We start from the raw sequence: 19,898 nt of genomic DNA on the forward strand, positions 1-19,898 counted from the left end.
CCCTGCTGCATGTTGGAGGTCATTGTACACCTGTCCTGTACCCCTGCTGCATGTTGGAGGTCATTGTACACCTGTCCTGTACCCCTGCTGCATGTTGGTGGTCATTGTACACCTGTCCTGTACCCCTGCTGCATGTTGGAGGTCACTGTGCACCTGTCCTGTACCCCTGCTGCATGTTGGAGGTCATTGTACACCTGTCCTGTACCCCTGCTGCATGTTGGAGGTCACTGTGCACCTGTCCTGTACCCCTGCTGCATGTTGGAGGTCATTGTACACCTGTCCTGTACCCCTGCTGCAGGTCACCTCGCCCCCAGTTGTGTGGGATACTATGCAAAAATATCTTGGTGACGCTTCCTCCTCCAAGACGCTGGCTTGGTGGAGGGAGGGTAGACGCTGGCACGATGGCGGGAAGGTAGACGCTGGCACGATGGCGGGAGGGTAGACGCTGGCACGATGGCGGGAAGGTAGACGCTGGCACGATGGCGGGAGGGTAGACGCTGGCACGATGGCGGGAAGGTAGACGCTGGCACGATGGCGGGAAGGTAGACGCTGGCACGATGGCGGGAGGGTAGACGCTGGCACGATGGCGGGAAGGTAGACGCTGGCACGATGGCGGGAGGGTAGACGCTGACACGATGGCGGGAAGGTAGACGCTGACACGATGGCGGGAAGGTAGACGATGTCTACACATCACCGGCGGATGTCACCAGCCTCCGGACACGTCATTCCTATCGTGCATCCATTTGCCGAATCGCTGCGCCTCGTCCACAGGTCATTTAGACCCCAAGAATGAGGCGTCCCTTGCCTGACAGGTGGGAAGAGGTGGTCCAGCGTCTATCAACAAAACCCTAGCGGGTGTTCCTGGCCGCGTCTGACCTATAGGTATTGGCTGAAGTTGAAACGCAAGTGTAGTCCCACACCAACTGTCTAGCATTCTTCCAGGGGTTCACTGTGATTCCGTCTGGGCGACCGACAGGCTCATCAGAGTTGCGGGACATTAGGTAACGGGGCTCTCTCTCTCTGCTGGACATTAGGTAACGGGGCTCTCTCTCTCTGCTGGACATTAGGTAACGGGGCTCTCTCTCTGCTGGACATTAGGTAACGGGGCTCTCTCTCTGCTGGACAACCGGCTGTGGTAAGGCTTCTCTTAATTGTGGTCTGGGTGTGGTGGCAGGACGCTCTCTGCCTATTAGTGCTTGTATGTATTGTACTTATCTTTCAATTCCCCACTGTTCATGTATCATATGTATTCTTGTATGAAAGTATACATTACTGCCAGAATGAGCCACTCTTCATGCACCTAGCCAGGTCAGGGGCACACACACTCTTTAGGAATTCAATGCACAAGATCCACTCAGTTATAAAATCTCAATTACAATCAGCGGCCTAAAGTTGTAAACAGCCGCGCGTCATTACCATTGTCTGAAGGCTAATAACACTGTGACCTCCCCCCCCTCCCCACCCTCCACGTACTCGTCTAATATGAACTGGTCAAATAAGACGTGAAGACCACGTGAAGGAACGTCTCTGCCCCAGGCTGCTGTACTCGTCTGGGTACAGACGAGTACAGAGTATCAAACTGACGAGTTGTGCTTGGACCCCCGAGGGGCGAGTTTATTGGGCAGCGCCACTCATCCTGTGAGTGGACACACCGCCATAGTGACAGTATTGGGCAGCGCCACTCATCCTGTGAGTGGACACACCGCCATAGTGACAGTATTGGGCAGCGCCACTCATCCTGTGAGTGGACACACCACCATAGTGACAGTATTGGGCAGCGCCACTCATCCTGTGAGTGGACACACCGCCATAGTGACAGTATTGGGCAGCGCCACTCATCCTGTGAGTGGACACACCACCATAGCAGCATGTACAACACTCCCCAATAGGAAGAAAACCCGCTGCGATGCTCATCCTGTCACTTGTACCCAGACACAGCTGGGACTGGCTTAACTGTCTCAAGTGAACAGCTCCTCAAACAAGAAGATTAACAATTGGTACTATTGGCTTCGGGGATTCCGGACGGGGGCAGAAACGGTTGGGTACGCTTCCTTTCACCTAGCAGTATATAGGTACCTGGGAGTTAGACAATTGTTTACGGGCTCACCATAGTCCGTGCTACATGGACACTTCGTTCTGAGTAACTAAATCTAAAACAACATAGGCAATTGTTGTGGGGTTGGGTCCTGGGTCAATAGTTCAACCTCGTGGGGGAATTAAAGTTGAAATAAGTTTATTGAGGTAAAATACACACAAAGGGATGAGGTAGCTCAAGCTATTCTCACCCCGTTCAGTACATCGTGTTAATACATACATAGACACACAGGGGACCTCGATACAAGCCTCAAGAGTAGTTCAGTAGTCCCAGTTCCCGACAACGGCAATTAACAATTAATTATAAACCTTCACCCACATCATCTGGCTGGCGTTCACTTGAACAACATTCCGCCCCAGAGTGCCACAACGCCACCACACTGCCACAACGCCACCACACTGCCACAACGCCACCACACTGCCACAACGCCACCACACTGCCACAACCAACAAAGCTTGCCCAACATATTACAAACAACAACAAGCTACAACTTTGCATTTGTAAATTTATCTTGAAAATATCTCATCAACGAGAGGTTAACAATTATGCCAAGCTAACGACCTTACTGAAACAATCACGAGGTGAATGTTGTGAAGCACAGTGTGAATCCGAGAGGAGTTCCAGCGTGCCACTTATGCTCCGGTGCACATTAAGTAGCAAAGCCTATGCTAGAGCTGTCCGAGGTCATCTTGCGGGCGCTGCGCCGCATGCAATCTTGCTACAAACGTATGCAAGATGTCTTGGATTCTTATGAACAGTCATCAAACCAAGAGCAAAACCAGGTAACTGACATCAGAACTACAACCTCCGAAATGAATACTTTCAAAGGAACGGCCTAGTCTCCCGGAGCAGCAAGACTCGACCCCCTCATCTGGGGAAATAATTGATAAGAGTTAAGACTACATAATGCAGCGGCTCTACTGCCACATGCTGGCAATACTGTATTAATATTAACTATGTATTAATATTAACTATGTATCACTAAAGTACAGTTTAATAACTGGTTCAAACTGCCACTTCCTGTGACGATAATCACTAACGTTTCACACTTGTGAATGTTGTATACAGAGGAACGGATGGAGGGTGTTCTTTGCTTGCAACGTGGCATTCCTAGTCTATCCGGCCAACCACAGATATCCTTCCTATCCATATTTAGAGTCTATCCGGTCAGATATGCTGTTGCTCGCTATCAGCGTTGTTGGTCAAGCTGACCAGACACAATCTTGCCAAAGGCTGCACCAAGGGCTGTGGAGACAGATCTCTCTTGTTAGTGTTCACACATTCATGTTAGGCGATGAGTCACAATAACGTGGCTAAAGTAAGTTGACCAGACCACACACTAGAAGGTGAAGGGACGACGACGTTTCGGTCCGTCCTGGACCATTCTCAAGTCGATTACCATGGACTTGAGAATGGTCCAGGACGGACCGAAACGTCGTCGTCCCTTCACCTTCTAGTGTGTGGTCTGGTCAACATTCATGTTAGTTCCTTCTGCATGTTGGTAAATACTACATGGGACGCTGGGCATGGGACGCTGGGCATGGGACGCTGGGCATGGGACGCTGGGCATGGGACGCTGGGCATGGGACGCTGGGCATGGGACGCTGGGCATGGGACGCTGGGCATGGGACGCTGGGCATAGGACGCTGGGCATGTGGACGCTGGGCATGTGGACGCTGGGCATGTGGACGCTGGGCATGGGACGCTGGGCATGGGACGCTGGGCATAGGACGCTGGGCATGTGGACGCTGGGCATGTGGACGCTGGGCATGTGGACGCTGGGCATGGGACGCTGGGCATGGGACGCTGGGCATGTGGACTTGCCTCAAGCATCACATCAACCGAGACTGATGTTGACTGTGCTCTGAGGACCAGCGAGGCACGACATTTCTTCCAGCAGAACTGCTTCTTCGGCTTCAGATGAGATTTCTCCCGTCCTACCCCCAGTTAACAAATGCAGCCCCCGCCCCCCGGGGCAGCTGGCGTCGCCCCCCGGAGCAGCTAGCGTCGCCCCCCGGGGCAGCTGGCGTCTCCCCCCGGGTGATATAGAGAGGGCTGGAACCCCTTCCCCCTCCCCATTGTTTCGGAGGGAGAGTATACACCGCTTCCTGTATAGACTAGGGAAGGGGTGGTGGGGGGGGGTGTATGGGGTTTGGGGGAATGGGGGGTGATAAGGGAGTTCTTGTGGATTTAGGGAATTGCAATTGGGGAGGGGTTAGGGGAAGTTGGGGAGGGGGGGGGTGCTGATTGTTCAGCACCACAACTCTCCACGTATTTCTAGGGTGTGTGGATCACTGGTTGATTGACAGTTGAGAGGAGGGAACCCAAGAGCCAAAGCTCAACCCCCGCAAGCACAACTAGGTGAATACTTCCCTCTGGCTCAATGCCTTCAATACTGATCTTTGTATATCACTAACTGGCGTATTTAAATGGTTTACCTTACATGTATACAGTTATACACCCACGTGCACATATACATACGTAAGATATTCATTCGGCACGAGCAATACATACACGTGTATATATATATATTGTTCGACCTAACGGTTTGGCAAATATTTATATCCACTTGAACTCATGTATGCATACACACTCACCGGGCTGCTCCTGTGCCAGGTAAGTCCACTACGGGCTCACCATAGCCCGTGCTACTTGGAACTTGTTCCGAGTAGCTGAATCTATAACAACAACAACGCCTAGCTGTGAGGAGACCTCCCGCCACTGCTGCAGGCCCACTGCAGTATAAAGCCTGCTCATACCTACGTGTACCTCACCGGGCTCACCATAGCCTGTGCTACTTGCCCCGCTCCTGTGCCAGGTAAGTTACGGGTTCACCATAGCCCGTGCTGCTTGGAACTTGTTCCGAGTAGCTGAATCTATAACAACATACGTGTACCTTAGCCTGGTTGTGCCTGGAAACTATTTTGGGGGTGTCATCTCCCTGTTGGACCACACGGGCGTGCGAGAGTAGACTGTGCGTGCACACCAGCTACTGCTTGTGTATATTTGAGGAGCTGGTGACTAAATAATTGGCCAGGGGTGAGGGAGTGGGCCCTCACAGGGGACCACAGGCGACCACAGGGGACAACAGGGGACCACAGGGGGACCACAGGCGACCACAGGGGAGATGAGCACCGCGGACACTTCCCGCCAACATGTGGGTGGCAGTATACTCCAGGTGTCCCGTGCTGCGTCGCAAGTGCGCAGTAAGTCGTCCATGACGCGGCATGTTTGTAGCGCATATATGAGGGGTGAGGATCAGGTTGGAGAGGCGAGGAACACTGGGGGGGAGGTGGAACACTGGGGGGGAGGTGGAACACTGGCTGAGGTGGAACACACCTCAAGTGCACATATTACACTGGGTGAAGCTGGCCGCCAGCCCGGAGCTCTTCCCACAGCACAGCACAACACAGTACACAACTCTGTACACAACACAAAACAACACAGTACACTACACAACATTACACCGTACTGGAGTAACGCCGCCCAGCACTAACTACCCCAGTATACTCTACTTACAGCAACATTATGACCAGAGGTAGGAGAGAGAGCAGAGAGAGAGAGAGAGAGAGAGACAGAGAGAGACAGAGAGAGAGAGAGAGAGAGAGAGAGAGAGAGAGAGAGAGAGAGAGAGAGAGAGAGAGAGAGAGAGAGAGAGAGAGAGAGCGCAGAGAGCAGAGAAAACAGGAAGAAAGAAGAGCAGGGCGTTTAGGCAAAGGAGTACATCGACTAGCACCACATAGAAAACCTAGACAACAGCAGACAGATATATAGAACTTTGTTACCTTGAAGAAGACTGCAATAATACCTAACGGGATCACATTTTATACAATATATATATTATATAAACATGGAGCAATTTAAGGATAGAGGGCGGTAGCTTGTCCCATCAGAAGGTGGGGCGCTCCACAGGCACTTACTGCACCAGACAAAGGTAGCGTAGTGTGGTATACAGTGGTATAGTGTAGTATAGTGTGGTATAGTGTGGTGTAGTGTAAAGGTAGCGGTGGTTTAGGTGACGCCTCTTGCTAACAGTAGCAATAATCACCCCACCCCACCTTCCTACACACAAACCAACAAACATTTCCTCCTTGTGTAAAGGAGGAAATGTATATGTTTATCTCTCAGAATGTTTGGTAATATGTTTATTGTTTGTGATGTGTGTCTATATATGTATTAACACGATGTACTGAACGGGGTGAGAATAGCTTGAGCTACCTCATCCCTTTGTGTGTATTTTACATCAATAAACTTATTTCAATTTCAATTTCAAAACCAGCAGAGAAGATTGTGATGGACCAGAATAAGACATCCTAAGCTAATAACAAAAATATGTAAACAGTATAGCCAAGACGAAAGAACGAACAAGATAAAGATAAAATACTCGGCATTGTCAATATGCGACAACATTAACTAAATAAAACTAAAAAGTAAAAAAAAAGGAGCTAAAAAGTAAAAAAAAAAGAAGCTAAAAAGTAAAAAAAAAGAAGCTAAAAAGTAAAAAAAAAAGGAGCTAAAATGTAAAAAAAGGAGCTAAAAGGTAAAAAAAAAAAGCTAAAAAGTAAAAAAAAAATGAGCTAAAAGGTAAAAAAAAAAAGCTAAAAAGTAAAAAAAAAGAAGCTAAAAAGTAAAAAAAAGAAGCTAAAAAGTAAAAAAAAGAAGCTAAAAAGTAAAAAAGGAGCTAAAAGGTAAAAAAAAAGGAGCTAAAAGGTAAAAAAAACTAAAAAGTAAAAAAATGGAGCTAAAAAGTAAGAAAAAGGGAGCTAAAAAGTAAAAAAAGGAGCTAAAAAGTAAAAAAGGAGCTAAAAAATAAAAAGAAAAAGTTACCAGGAAGAGAAGGTAAGGAGAGGAGAGAAAGACAGCGAGAGAACTAACCAGAGAAAGAATAGAAAAGACTTTAAACTTTTCCAGGAGTGGTCACTAGCCCAGGGGTTGGGAGCGGGCAGTGACCTACCAGCAGGCCGGACCACCAGCGGGCCAGGCAGGCAGCAGCCGTCCTCACCACACACACACACACACACACACACACACACACACACCTGGCCACTAATAACCAATCCCATATACCTCTGTACATTCTACATTCTTCTGTAGATTCTGGTTAGCATTGTAACTATTTGGCCCACATCTGTGATTGAAAATAACGAACAATAATAAATCCTTACCATATACACAACCGCTCGTATATGCATACGTATATATACATGTACATGTATGAGAGTGTGTACATGTGTATACAACATTAATAATTTTGTAACTACGTCAAAAATTGTTATTTGCTTAGCTAAACGAACTAGAGGGTTCAGTTCCTGAACCGATTATGTGCCTCTGTAATCCTTTACACCACCGCCCACGGGATGGGTATGGGGTGCATAATAAAGAAAGAAATTGAATTCGTTTAAACGACGTTCATAAATAAGGGGAGAATTGCCTAGCAGCTAGAAAACGGTACACGTGGTCTTGCTATACAAGAGAGAGACTATTTACCTGACAATTATATTGAACGTCGGAACAGTATCTTAATTCTGTCCAGATATTCAGCTTGATTTGTAAACAAACACCTGCGATTTGTATGTTGTCTGTTGGGCGATTTGTTTATTTTTGTTTGATAATGGGTTATCACTCCCGTTATGTCAACTTTACTGGGGCTTCAGAATATCATAAAAGAGTGGAAGAGTATGGAAAGGCAGCAGAAGAGGAAAGCAGGGCAACGTTAGAGAGAATGATAAACGTAGAGAAGGTGACTGATAAATGATGAAGTAGCTAAAGGATGAGAAGGGGATGAGAGATCATCAAGTCAACAGTGATGGATGCTGTAAGCCCCCCCCCCCGAGGAGGTAGTGAGATGTACGAGGCAGAAGCTGCAGAGGAAGACGTGGAGAGTCACACAGGCAGGAGCTGCAGAGGAAGACCTGGAGAGTCACAGGCAGGAGCTGCAGAGGAAGACCTGGAGAGTCACAGGCAGGAGCTGCAGAGGAAAACCTGGAGACACAGGCAGGAGCTGCAGAGGAAAACCTGGAGACACAGGCAGGAGCTGCAGAGGAAAACCTGGAGACACAGGCAGGAGCTGCAGAGGAAAACCTGGAGACACAGGCAGGAGCTGCAGAGGAAAACCTGGAGACACACAGGCAGGAGCTGCAGAGGAAAACCTGGAGACACAGGCAGGAGCTGCAGAGGAAAACCTGGAGACACAGGCAGGAGCTGCAGAGGAAGACCTGGAGAGACACAGGCAGGAGTAACCAGAACAGTACTGAAACACAGTATAGAGTGCCAAATAAGCAGCAGCTTGAACCACAGTTAGGGAAGAGAAGAGTAGAGATGTGTGACGTAGGATAACAAGCAAGAGAGCTTCAGGAGCCACACCAGCCCTCCTCTACGTCAAGGATCTCTAACTCCGTGGCAGAGAGCGCCACATGTCAGTGTTGGCATATTATGCTGAACTAACGAGATGGGTTGAGTCACAGGAACACTGTATAATAATCAAGGATGAACTAAACTGCGGAGTTGGGCCGAGAAATGGCTACTCAAATTCAATACCAGCAAGTGCAAGGTGATGCAAATGGTGGCACAAGAAAAAGACCAAGGAGTAGCTATAGCGCCAAGTCTTATCCTGCTCATACGAGTCTCGGCTCAATTACATCATTCTCTAAATTGGTGAACGTCCTAGCAACGTTCAGGAAGCTCATTAAGTAGGCAATGAGAACACACTACACCACCTACGTGCGACCAACTCTCTAATATGCAGCCCGTCGTGAAGAGGCACATAGGTTTACAACGAAGACTCGTCCCAGAATTACCTGGAAAGTGGTACGAAAAATTGTTGAAAGCAATTGTCATAACGTCGCTAGAAAAGTGAACAAAGCGTGAAACATGGTAGACAAAATATATAGAAGAATTTAAAAGACTGAAAAGTTGAAAAATTTTATTACTGGAATCACACGAGAAATTTAAATCAGGAGATATTGCATTAAATGACCAATAACTGGAAAGGTGGGGACCCAATAGCTGAAGCCCGATCGTGCACTCACAAATACGTCAGTAAATACGTCACTTTAGTGTCAGTAAACTAGGAGAATAAAGTGAACCACTAGAGGGGCAAGGCTTAACATGAGTTAAGGGAAGTACAAGCTCTGAGCCTGTTAACAGGAGTCAGAAGGGCAAGGGAGATGTAAAGGGTCTTATAGATGGGACAAGCAACAATCTTCGATGTAAGAGGAGGAGAGATGGAAGAGAGAGAGAGGACGGGCTCACCATAGCCCGTGCTACATGGACACTTCGTTCTGAGTAGTTCAATCTAAAACAACAGATGGAAGAGTGAGGTATATAGTGTAAGTCCCACCGTCACACTGCCACACACGGTGTGAGTGTGTATCAAGGTGTACCACCAGCGAGCACAACACAACACTGCCCAAGAGGTGTCTACACCCTTGATATTTGTTGAGAGCGCCGCCAGCTCTGGCAGCAGTCCAGGGGCCCAGTTACACCAGGCCCGCCACACCATCTAGAGCTGGCTCTACACCAGCCACACACCCCTAGAGCTGGCTCTAAACCAGCCACACCACCTAGAGCTGGCTCTACACCAGCCACACACCCCTAGAGCTGGCTCTAAACCAGCCACACACCCCTAGAGCTGGCTCTAAACCAGCCACACACCCCTAGAGCTGGCTCTAAACCAGCCACACCACCTAGAGCTGGCTCTACACCAGCCACACACCCCTAGAGCTGGCTCTAAACCAGCCACACACCCCTAGAGCTGGCTCTAAACCAGCCACACACCCCTAGAGCTGGCTCTACACCAGCCACACCACCTAGAGCTGGCTCTACACCAGCCACACCACCTAGAGCTGGCTCTACACCAGCCACACCACCTAGAGCTGGCTCTACACCAGCCACACCACCTAGAGCTGGCTCTACACCAGCCACACCACCTAGAGCTGGCTCTACACCAGCCACACCACCTAGAGCTGGCTCTACACCAGCCACACCACCTAGAGCTGGCTCTACACCAGCCACACCACCTAGAGCTGGCTCTACACCAGCCACACCACCTAGAGCTGGCTCTACACCAGCCACACCACCTAGAGCTGGCTCTACACCAGCCACACCACCTAGAGCTGGCTCTACACCAGCCACACCCCCCCTAGAGCTGGCTCTACACCAGCCACACCCCCCCTAGAGCTGGCTCTACACCAGCCACACACCCCTAGAGCTGGCTCTACACCAGCCACACACCCCCTAGAGCTGGCTCTACACCAGCCACACACCCCTAGAGCTGGCTCTACACCAGCCACACCCCCCCTAGAGCTGGCTCTACACCAGCCACACACCCCTAGAGCTGGCTCTACACCAGCCACACACCCCCTAGAGCTGGCTCTACACCAGCCACACACCCCTAGAGCTGGCTCTACACCAGCCACACCCCCCCTAGAGCTGGCTCTACACCAGCCACACACCCCTAGAGCTGGCTCTACACCAGCCACACCCCCCCTAGAGCTGGCTCTACACCAGCCACACACCCCTAGAGCTGGCTCTACACCAGCCACACACCCCCTAGAGCTGGCTCTACACCAGCCACACACCCCTAGAGCTGGCTCTACACCAGCCACACCCCCCCTAGAGCTGGCTCTACACCAGCCACACACCCCCTAGAGCTGGCTCTACACCAGCCACACACCCCCTAGAGCTGGCTCTACACCAGCCACACCACCTAGAGCTGGCTCTACACCAGCCACACCACCTAGAGCTGGCTCTACACCAGCCACACCACCTAGAGCTGGCTCTACACCAGCCACACCACCTAGAGCTGGCTCTACACCAGCCACACCACCTAGAGCTGGCTCTACACCAGCCACACCCCCCCTAGAGCTGGCTCTACACCAGCCACACACCCCTAGAGCAGGCTCTACACCAGCCACACCACCTAGAGCTGGCTCTACACCAGCCACACCCCCCCTAGAGCTGGCTCTACACCAGCCACACACCCCTAGAGCTGGCTCTACACCAGCCACACACCCCCTAGAGCAGGCTCTACACCAGCCACACCACCTAGAGCTGGCTCTACACCAGCCACACACCCCCTAGAGCAGGCTCTACACCAGCCACACCCATCTATACCATTCTATTATCACTCGTATATAGCGTAATGTAAGACGATAACAAATAATTATAATCAGCTGTGGCTTTACAGTGAGCACCTTCGAAAATCTCACTACACACTCTTTTACAGTGTGTAATGAGTACTCTGTACACTCTACTGTACAGTGTAGAGTGAGTTTACACTCCCAAGTGTAGGCTGAGAGGTAAACTTGGGCCAGGAGTAACTTGTGCAGATGGTAGCTATCACGAATGATCTGTCACGTATTGTTATGTTAAAATAACATAAAAATTACATAGTTAATGTAATGATCAAAATTATACTCGGATCATTACATCTTTCAAAATCCAGCACATTTCCTGCTTCATCATGTCTAACGACTCATCATTTTTGAAGTAAATGTTCATACTTAAAAAGATTGTAAATAATCCATGGTTCTGGTGAGCGGGAGGTTCAAGAGAGCCATTACCCTGGGTCGTGCAGGGGGCCCTGCTACCATGTGCACGTACGTGAGACCATCCCAAGACTGCTGAAGGGCCCCTGGCGCACTGTTCCCCACCACCAGTAACATTCAATGTTCCGCAGCTCTATGGAACCGGACACAAATCTTACTGGTCTTGGGAACGGAACATCTATGTAAATATGATGGTGTTGACGAGCGCCCACCCAGCTGTTTACACTACTGGAGTGAGAACGTGAGAGTGCATTAATACTCTTAGTCACAACACCGCTGGGTTGTGTCTGTAGCCACAACATTACATGCGCTCATGCGCTTACCTGGACGCTGAGGGCATCTGCAGGGGAGGGCGTGGGCGTACCTGGACGAGGGGAGGGCGTGGGCGTACCTGGACGAGGGGAGGGCGTGGGCGTACCTGGACGAGGGGAGGGCGTGGGCGTACCTGGACGAGGGGAGGACGTGGGCGTACCTGGGCGAGGGGAGAACGTTGCTAGGAGACAGATTAGTGGGAGGTAGGTGGCCATGGCGGTCATGTCCTCTGGTCGACACACTTGCACTTGTCCTGTTGCTCTCCGAGTCACTCACACACTGCCAGACCTCACGGGCTTGGCTCCACCAGGATCACCGCCAGGTGGCGCTGGGGGCACTTGACATCCTTGGACGTCCAAGTAGTATATAGTGTGGCGGAGGGCGGCCACACTGGCTAGTTGCCGCGGCCACTTGCCGCAGAGACGACGTGTTGGGCCGCCTCGCGGTACTCCTCCATCCCGGGTTCACCTGCAACAAACAAGAACTGTCAATAAGTCACCTTGAGGCACAAGATAGCGTCAACTTATCATTCCTCCCGGGCGGCAGGTGTCTTCCACGCCCAGCACGGCCACTCATATTTAAATCCGAAATGATACAAAATGTTTCTGGAACACAAAGGACACGACCCTTTTTTCCCGCTTTCAACGGTAACTGAACTATATTGTTTCCACCTTAGTATTGTGCCTGAGCGGAAGTGTACAGGCGGGAGCGGCATAGTCTCCGGCAACACTCCGCACAAGTGATTATGAAGGTCAGAGAGTATACCAAAAAAATACAAGCATGCAAGTTTTTGCAGAGTGAGTCCAGGAACAACTGGTGAGCGGTCTTCCTGCCTCCCCGACCCAACACTGACGGAGTGTCGTAACCAGAGTGGGATAACCATGAGTCCTGACTTCCTTTACCAGCGGCCCTGTCTCTCTCACTCCTCACAGTGCCCCCGTCTTCCTCCCTCACTCCTCACAGCGTCCCTGTCTCACTCCCTCACTCCTCACAGCGCCCCTGTCTCCCTCCCTCACTCCTCACAGCGCCCCTGTCTCACTCACTCCCTCACAGCGTCCCTGTCTCACTCACTCCCTCACAGCGTCCCTGTCTCACTCCCTCACTCCTCACAGCGCCCCTGTCTCACTCCCTCACTCCTCACAGCGCCCCTGTCTCACTCCCTCACAGCGTCCCTGTCTCACTCACTCCCTCACAGCGTCCCTGTCTCACTCCCTCACTCCTCACAGCGCCCCTGTCTCACTCCCTCACTCCTCACAGCGCCCCTGTCTCACTCCCTCACTCCTCACAGTGAGGGAAGAGGTGGGTGGGGTGGGAGGGGATACATCAAAATTCGCGAGAGTCCTCCATAAATACTACAGTAAGTTGGAGTCCTGGAGTGAGTCGTGATGAGATGAGCCTCACCAATGAGGGTGGTGGAGGGGCGCCTCACAACTCCCCCCCCCCCCGTGTAGTGAACACAACACACTCACCACGTGCTCCTTCAAACCACAACCCAATCCCACATATCCGTTTGCCAATTTCAACCGATTGTGTATTCAAAATAGGTACCCGGATATGTGGAAGTTCACGCCTCAGAACTGTTTGTCATACTCCTCCCTATCAAATAAATTTACCTATCAAAAGTTGACACATTAATTAAAAGTGACTTATCATCCGTGACTGCACTCAAGACCTTCCTGAGATGGAACCAAGGGGGGCGGGGAGGGGTTCCAGGATGGACCGGCGTACCCTAGCACTGGTCAGACGTATTAAATGTCTCCTTATTTAGGTTGCTGGATAATGTGCTGACTTTCTCTCCAGCGTAGAGTACACAGCTGATGGTATCCGGCCACTCAGGATAATCCTACACAAGATAGGCATCCGGCTTCTTGTTCCCGTCTTATGAAAACTGTTCATGTATTCATATGTGCTCACCAGTTAGGCTTAGTGTTGCATCCACTTCCAGGTCGTTGTCTCCGGTCGTTACAGGAGGCAGTTCCCCTGAACACGAGGGAGAAGGGAAGAAAATGATCTCAGTAAAATGGCAAAATAGGAAAATAAGAGAGAAGAGAAATAAAGAGAGAGAGAGATGATGGAGAGGTTTCGGAGAGGGAAGGTGGCTCGCTGCGCGACCATTAAGGGTGAGGAGGGAGGGGGGCGCTGAGGGTAATTATCTGGGGCTCTGGAGAGTACTAGAGGAGAAGCCGTTTGTATTCCTTAATTAGTTGTTGCAGGTAGAAGAGGGTAGATAGGGATGGGGTGAGGGGGAGATAGGAAGGGAGGGGGGTGGGGGACGATAGGAAAGGGGGAGGGGGAGTGAGGGAAGATAGGAAGTGAGGGGAGGAGTGAGGGAAGATAGGAAGTGAGGGGGAGGGGGGATTAAGGTAATTGCCCCAAGTCATTACAACTATATACGAGGGGTGAGGGATGGGGGGGAAGAGGGGGTCAAGGGGAGATGGGGGAGGGGGTAAAGGGAGGTGATGGGGGAGGGGGTAAAGGGAGGTGAGGGGGGAGGGTAAAGGGAGGGTATGGGGAGGTGAGGGGGAAGGGTAAGGGGGGGATGTAGTATAGATGTGAGAGTGAGAAGAGTGAAAGTATGCCACCACCAGCCTACACTCAGCCAGCCTCGTGACCACCAGCTGACCTTCATACCTACGCAACCTTTCTTCTCAGGCTGTGTACCAACACGGATGCGTATACAAGTGTATATACATGTGTATGTATATTTATGCATGTGTAGCCTATACATACACAAGCCAGAGCGTGACATGGGTGACCTCTGGGCCCTACATTTCCTTCACAGACACAATAAATAACAGAATAATGCCTGGCATTTGCAGCGCCCCCAACTGGATCCTCTCAGATGGAAGTATAGAGTAGTGGATCCCATCCACCCCGGTGGACACCATTAGAACAAGCGCTCCCAACACCAATGACAGACTAGTGTATTTCTTTAAGATTCGCTACTTGGAACCAAAAAATTCTAATTAGCACGGGCTATGGTGAGCCCGTTGTGGACTTACCTGGCACAGAAGCGGGGCTGTAACTTGTCGTCGGACTAGTGTATATAATCCAGAAGGATAAAGTGAAGTTTGGTGTTATCCAGTCGATGTTGGCTGGGGCAGTAGGCGAGGCGTGGCTCGATACCCGACCTTGGTCTTAAAGATTATAACATGTATTTAAGTGTAGACTGTCTGTTGATAGTTGGAAATGTGTAGTTGTAAGAAATATGTAGTGAAATATGTACCTATACCTAATCCTCCGTACACGTGGTATCTCTCAATTACTTCGGTGTTGTTGGTCAGGAGCCAGATTCACGAAGCAGTTACGCAAGCACTTACGAATCTGTACATCTTTTCTCAATCTTTGGCGGCTTTGTTTACAATTATTAAACAGTTAATGAGCTCCAAAGCACCAGGAGGCTGTTTAAAACAATAACAGTTTATTGGGAAGTTGTCATGCTTGTAAACTGATAAATTAATGTAACCAAAGCCGTCAAAGATTAAGTAAAGACGTATACGTTCGTAAGTACTTGCGTAACCACTTCGTGAATCTGGCCCCTGGATATCTATGTGATGGTCTAGCGGTGCGTAGAAGTTGTGTTTTCTCAGAGTTTTGTTTGTACATTGTCAAGTGCCTTGAAAGCTGTTACTGTCGTACCAATACACTGTGATCGTTGGGGATGGCAGTCCAAGTGGGCATGTGGGAAAAAAAATAAAGATAAGCCGATTCCTATTTAAACCAGAATTACACGATTCTTCTTCAGTTAAGAGTATAAATCAACTGTGATGGTTCCCAAAGTTTGACATTTGTAAACTAAAAATTACAAAAAAATTAAGGGGGGAATGAAGGGGAGGGGGGAAGTGATGGGGCAATGAGGGGGGGGGGTAGGGACGGCGGGAGGAGGGAGTGAGTGAGGGGGGGGGGGGGTGGCACGGGTCCATTCACCTCCACCTTCCTATCTCCTCTCCAATAAGCTGACCCCTCCATGCCCCCCCCCCCTTGCAATTCCTAAAGCTATACCCCCCCCCCCCCACATCCGCATACTGGCATCGCTTTGTCATCATTGTACACACTTTATATTTGCTTTTGTTCCTCTCCCTTAAAGCAACGGAGATAATATAATCATGCAACATGTGTGTGTGTGCATGCAAGCAAAGCGCCAGAGTGCAGAGAAATCAGTCACATGTGCAGAGTCACAGTCGACACAAAACGTGCCTAATTCTCGAAATGGAACACATTTCATGTATATGGTGTGACGATAATCTCTTTCAAGAGAGATTGAGCCTGCTCTTCCCTCCAAAGTATGTCACATCAACAAATAATATAGAAGATATATCCAACAAGTATCTCCAAAACGTTTTGCCCAGAGAGCAAAACGTATCCAGCACACCTGCTCGCCCCCGCCACCGTTAACCGGCAAACTGCTTGTCCATCGCCTGCCTGTCGCTGATTGGCTGGTGTCCAGTCGCACCTGCCCCACCACCCTCCGCCACGAGTTGATGTCTGGGCTACAACGACCCAGAGAAGGCAGAATATCCTAGTGCTCCTTGCAGTTGACACGTCTCATTGGTAGACTAAGCCTTGGCTTACGTGTACTAAGGGAGGTGGCAGCTCGAAGCCAATATTCCAGCTCCATTTACTTTGCTATTACTCACTTGTCTTAACGTAACTTTTCATTTGCCAGTGATTCTTATTATTTTGTTTGTTGACTTGTCTGTTACATTTTTATACTCAATTTTATTCATGTCTTGCTTTTCTAACAGTAATTAAAATTTCATTGTTAAATTTACTTGTGTTTTGTGTGTCTTCCCATTACCTTACCACAGACGAAAGTTCCAGCTTTTCTCTTTTTTTTCCTTTATGTGACGAGGCCCTGCCCCTAGCTTTTGAAACAGCCGAACACCAACGCTTTACCGTCACAATGGCAATCGGTGAAAAATCTTGGGCCAATTCCATTGTTAATTTAAATTAAGATATATATAAACAAACATACTCAGGTTATCTTGAGGTTATCTTGAGATGATTTCGGGGCTTTAGTGTCCCCGCGGCCCGGTCCTCGACCAGGCCTCCACCCCCAGGAAGCAGCCCGTGACAGCTGACTAACACCCAGGTACCTATTTTACTGCTAGGTAACAGGGGCATGGGATGAAAGAAACTCTGCCCATTGTTTCTCGCCGGCGCCTGGGATCGAACCCAGGACCACAGGATCACAAGTCCCGCGTGCTGTTCGCTCGGCCGACCGGCTCCCTAAATTCTTCTAAATTCTCTAAATTCTCTAAATTCTTTACTCCTGAAGAAAGTAAAGAGTAAAAACTATGAAAGAAAACGAGTTTACCATAAACTTGTTATATTTTAAATCAATGATTTATAATACAATACAGTTATTAAATCATTGATGTACAATACAATATAGTTATAACTTGAAAATATTCTCTGTTTAAGACAAAGGTTTACTTGCCAGTTTGCAAGCACAGAATACAATTATTGGAACTTTAATAATGCTTTCAGACCATAACAAATATCTAGATAATTTGATTTGGTGACTGAAATCACTTTACCCTGAGAACGGACTTCAATAAATGGTTGTAAATCCACATAACCTTCAGAATATTATGCAGACTAGGCTACAGAGAAATATGAAATAAATTTGCAACAATAATATGAAAAATAAATTACTCCTAACGTTAAATCCATCCTCAAAGATTTCTTTAAACAAATTCTTCCAAAATGTTTACTGAAAAGATGGGCCTTCTATTTGACATTGACGTCTGAAACACGACAATGAGCAAATGTTCAATGATGAACAAGGCCTTCAGTTCCAGCTGCATGGGCGACAATGATAAAAAAAATTAATTAAAAAAGCCTCAAAACGATACACACATCAGACCACAAAACGACACACACACACACACACACACACACACACACACACACACACACACACACACAACAAAACTATACAAACCAGCATAAACACACCCTGACCAGACAAACTCTAACCATCCGCCAGAAGCTTCAGATAATATATATATTTAACACGTTATTAAAAACAGAACGAGGTCCTTAGTCTAGTCCTTAGCGCACGGCAACTAAGCAACTCACTTAAGCCAATATTAAAATTGGAAAGGAAATAAACTAAATAATTGTCCTATATGTTTGATACCGGCGTTAGTAATAATGATAATAAACTTTAAGGATAATTATTCAATTTCTTGACCACAAAAATAGCCTAGTTCACGTACGGGCACACACACATTGACATAACAGATTCTAACTAATGTGTACATTAGTTAGAATCTGTACATATAAGAACATAACATTACTACATATAAGAACATAACAAAGGTAACTGCAGGAAGGCTTATTGGCCCAAACGAGGCAGCTCCTATTTATAACCACCCAATCCCACTCATATACATATCCAACCCACGCTTGAAACAATCGACGGGACCCCCACCTCCACTACGTTTCGTGGTAATTGGTTCCACAAATCAATAACCCTGTTACCGAACCAGTATTTACCCAAGTCTTTCCTAAATCTAAACTTATCCAATTTATACTCATTGTTTCGCGTTCCGTTTTGTGTTGATATACTTTTAATACTCCATTAATATCCCCTTTGTTGTGTCCATTCATCCACTTGTAAACCTCCATCATGTCACCCCTAACTCTTCGCCTTTCCAGTGAATGCAATTTAAGCTTTGTTAATCTTTCTTCATATGAAAGATTTCTAATTTGGGGAATTGACTGTCATCCTACTCTGGACACATTCAAGTGAATTTATATCCATTCTATAGTACGGCGACCAAAACTGAACTGTATAATCTAAATGGGGCCTAACCAGAGCAAGATATAGCTGAAGTAACAAGTAACACCAGGTGTCTTGTTACTAACGCTTCGATTAATAAATCCAAGTGTCCTATTTGCCTTATTACGAACATTCATGCATTGATCGTTTGGTTTTAAATTCTTACTAATCATAACTCCCAGATCCCTTTCGCAATCCGACTTCACCATCTAGCTCGTATATTGTAACTATCATCATTACTTAGCCTCAAAACTTTACATTTATCAGCATTAAACCGCATCTGCCAATCTTTTGACCATTTCAAAACCCTATTTAGATCAACTTGAAGTGATAGCGAGTCTTCTTTCGTGTTGATTTCCCTACCGATTTTTGTATCACCGGCAAATTTGCAAATGTTGCTACTCAAACCTGAATCTAAATCATTTATATATATTATAAACAACAGAGGTCCCAGGACAGAGCCTTGAGGCACTCCACTTACAACATTTTCCCACTCTGACTTAACCCCATTTATAATAACTCTGTTTCCTTTGTCATAGCCACGCCCTAATCCAACTTAACGATATATGATACTACACAATCAAATTCATAGGCCTACAACGTTTTAAGTAAAATTCTGTATAACAGATTCCAATATAATTAACACACACTACCTTATAAGCCTAACTACATACATCTTTGTGTTACAAAAAATTAACTTTCTATTCTACATGACAGTTAAAAGACATTTGCCCTAAGAGACTAAATTTAAAGTGATCTTAAAACATATTTATTTAGAAAATTGCAGAAATCTAATTGCACGCACACTTGACAAATGGTCCTAAACATGACTGTCAAATTAACAACAACAACCTCTTAAACACACAGGTGTTGTAAATTTCATGTCAATCGTTCTAGAAATCAAACGACAAACAGATCTAACAAAAATGTTTGAAGTATACGGTATCGCCTGACAAATACACGAAACGAACAACAATCATGCCATGTAATCCAACTTTAGGTTAGTCTGCCACACGGTGACATCACCCCCATGTTCTGTAATTACCTGCCTAACCCCTCCCATCCCCAAATTAGCAAACTGTTCTCCATATGCAGGCGAGGAGTCACAATAACGAGGCTAATGTATGTTGACCAGACCACACACTAGAAGGTG

At 47.9% G+C, this 19,898-nt stretch overlaps 1 protein-coding gene across 1 annotated transcript in view; it reads right to left on the reverse strand.

Annotated features, from left to right (window-relative positions):
* Positions 1-19,898, reverse strand: part of LOC123762933 (uncharacterized) — a 55,910-nt gene that overhangs the window by 34,304 nt on the left and 1,708 nt on the right. Inside the window, exon 2 of the mRNA XM_045749737.2 lies at positions 12,116-12,423. Within this exon, the coding sequence (XP_045605693.2) occupies positions 12,116-12,179 (64 nt within the window). The 5' untranslated portion in view covers positions 12,180-12,423. The remainder of the gene's footprint in view (positions 1-12,115; positions 12,424-19,898) is intronic.

This window comes from Procambarus clarkii, chromosome 47, assembly GCF_040958095.1.
Source record: "Procambarus clarkii isolate CNS0578487 chromosome 47, FALCON_Pclarkii_2.0, whole genome shotgun sequence".
In the NCBI taxonomy this organism is placed as follows: Eukaryota; Metazoa; Arthropoda; class Malacostraca; order Decapoda; family Cambaridae; genus Procambarus; species Procambarus clarkii.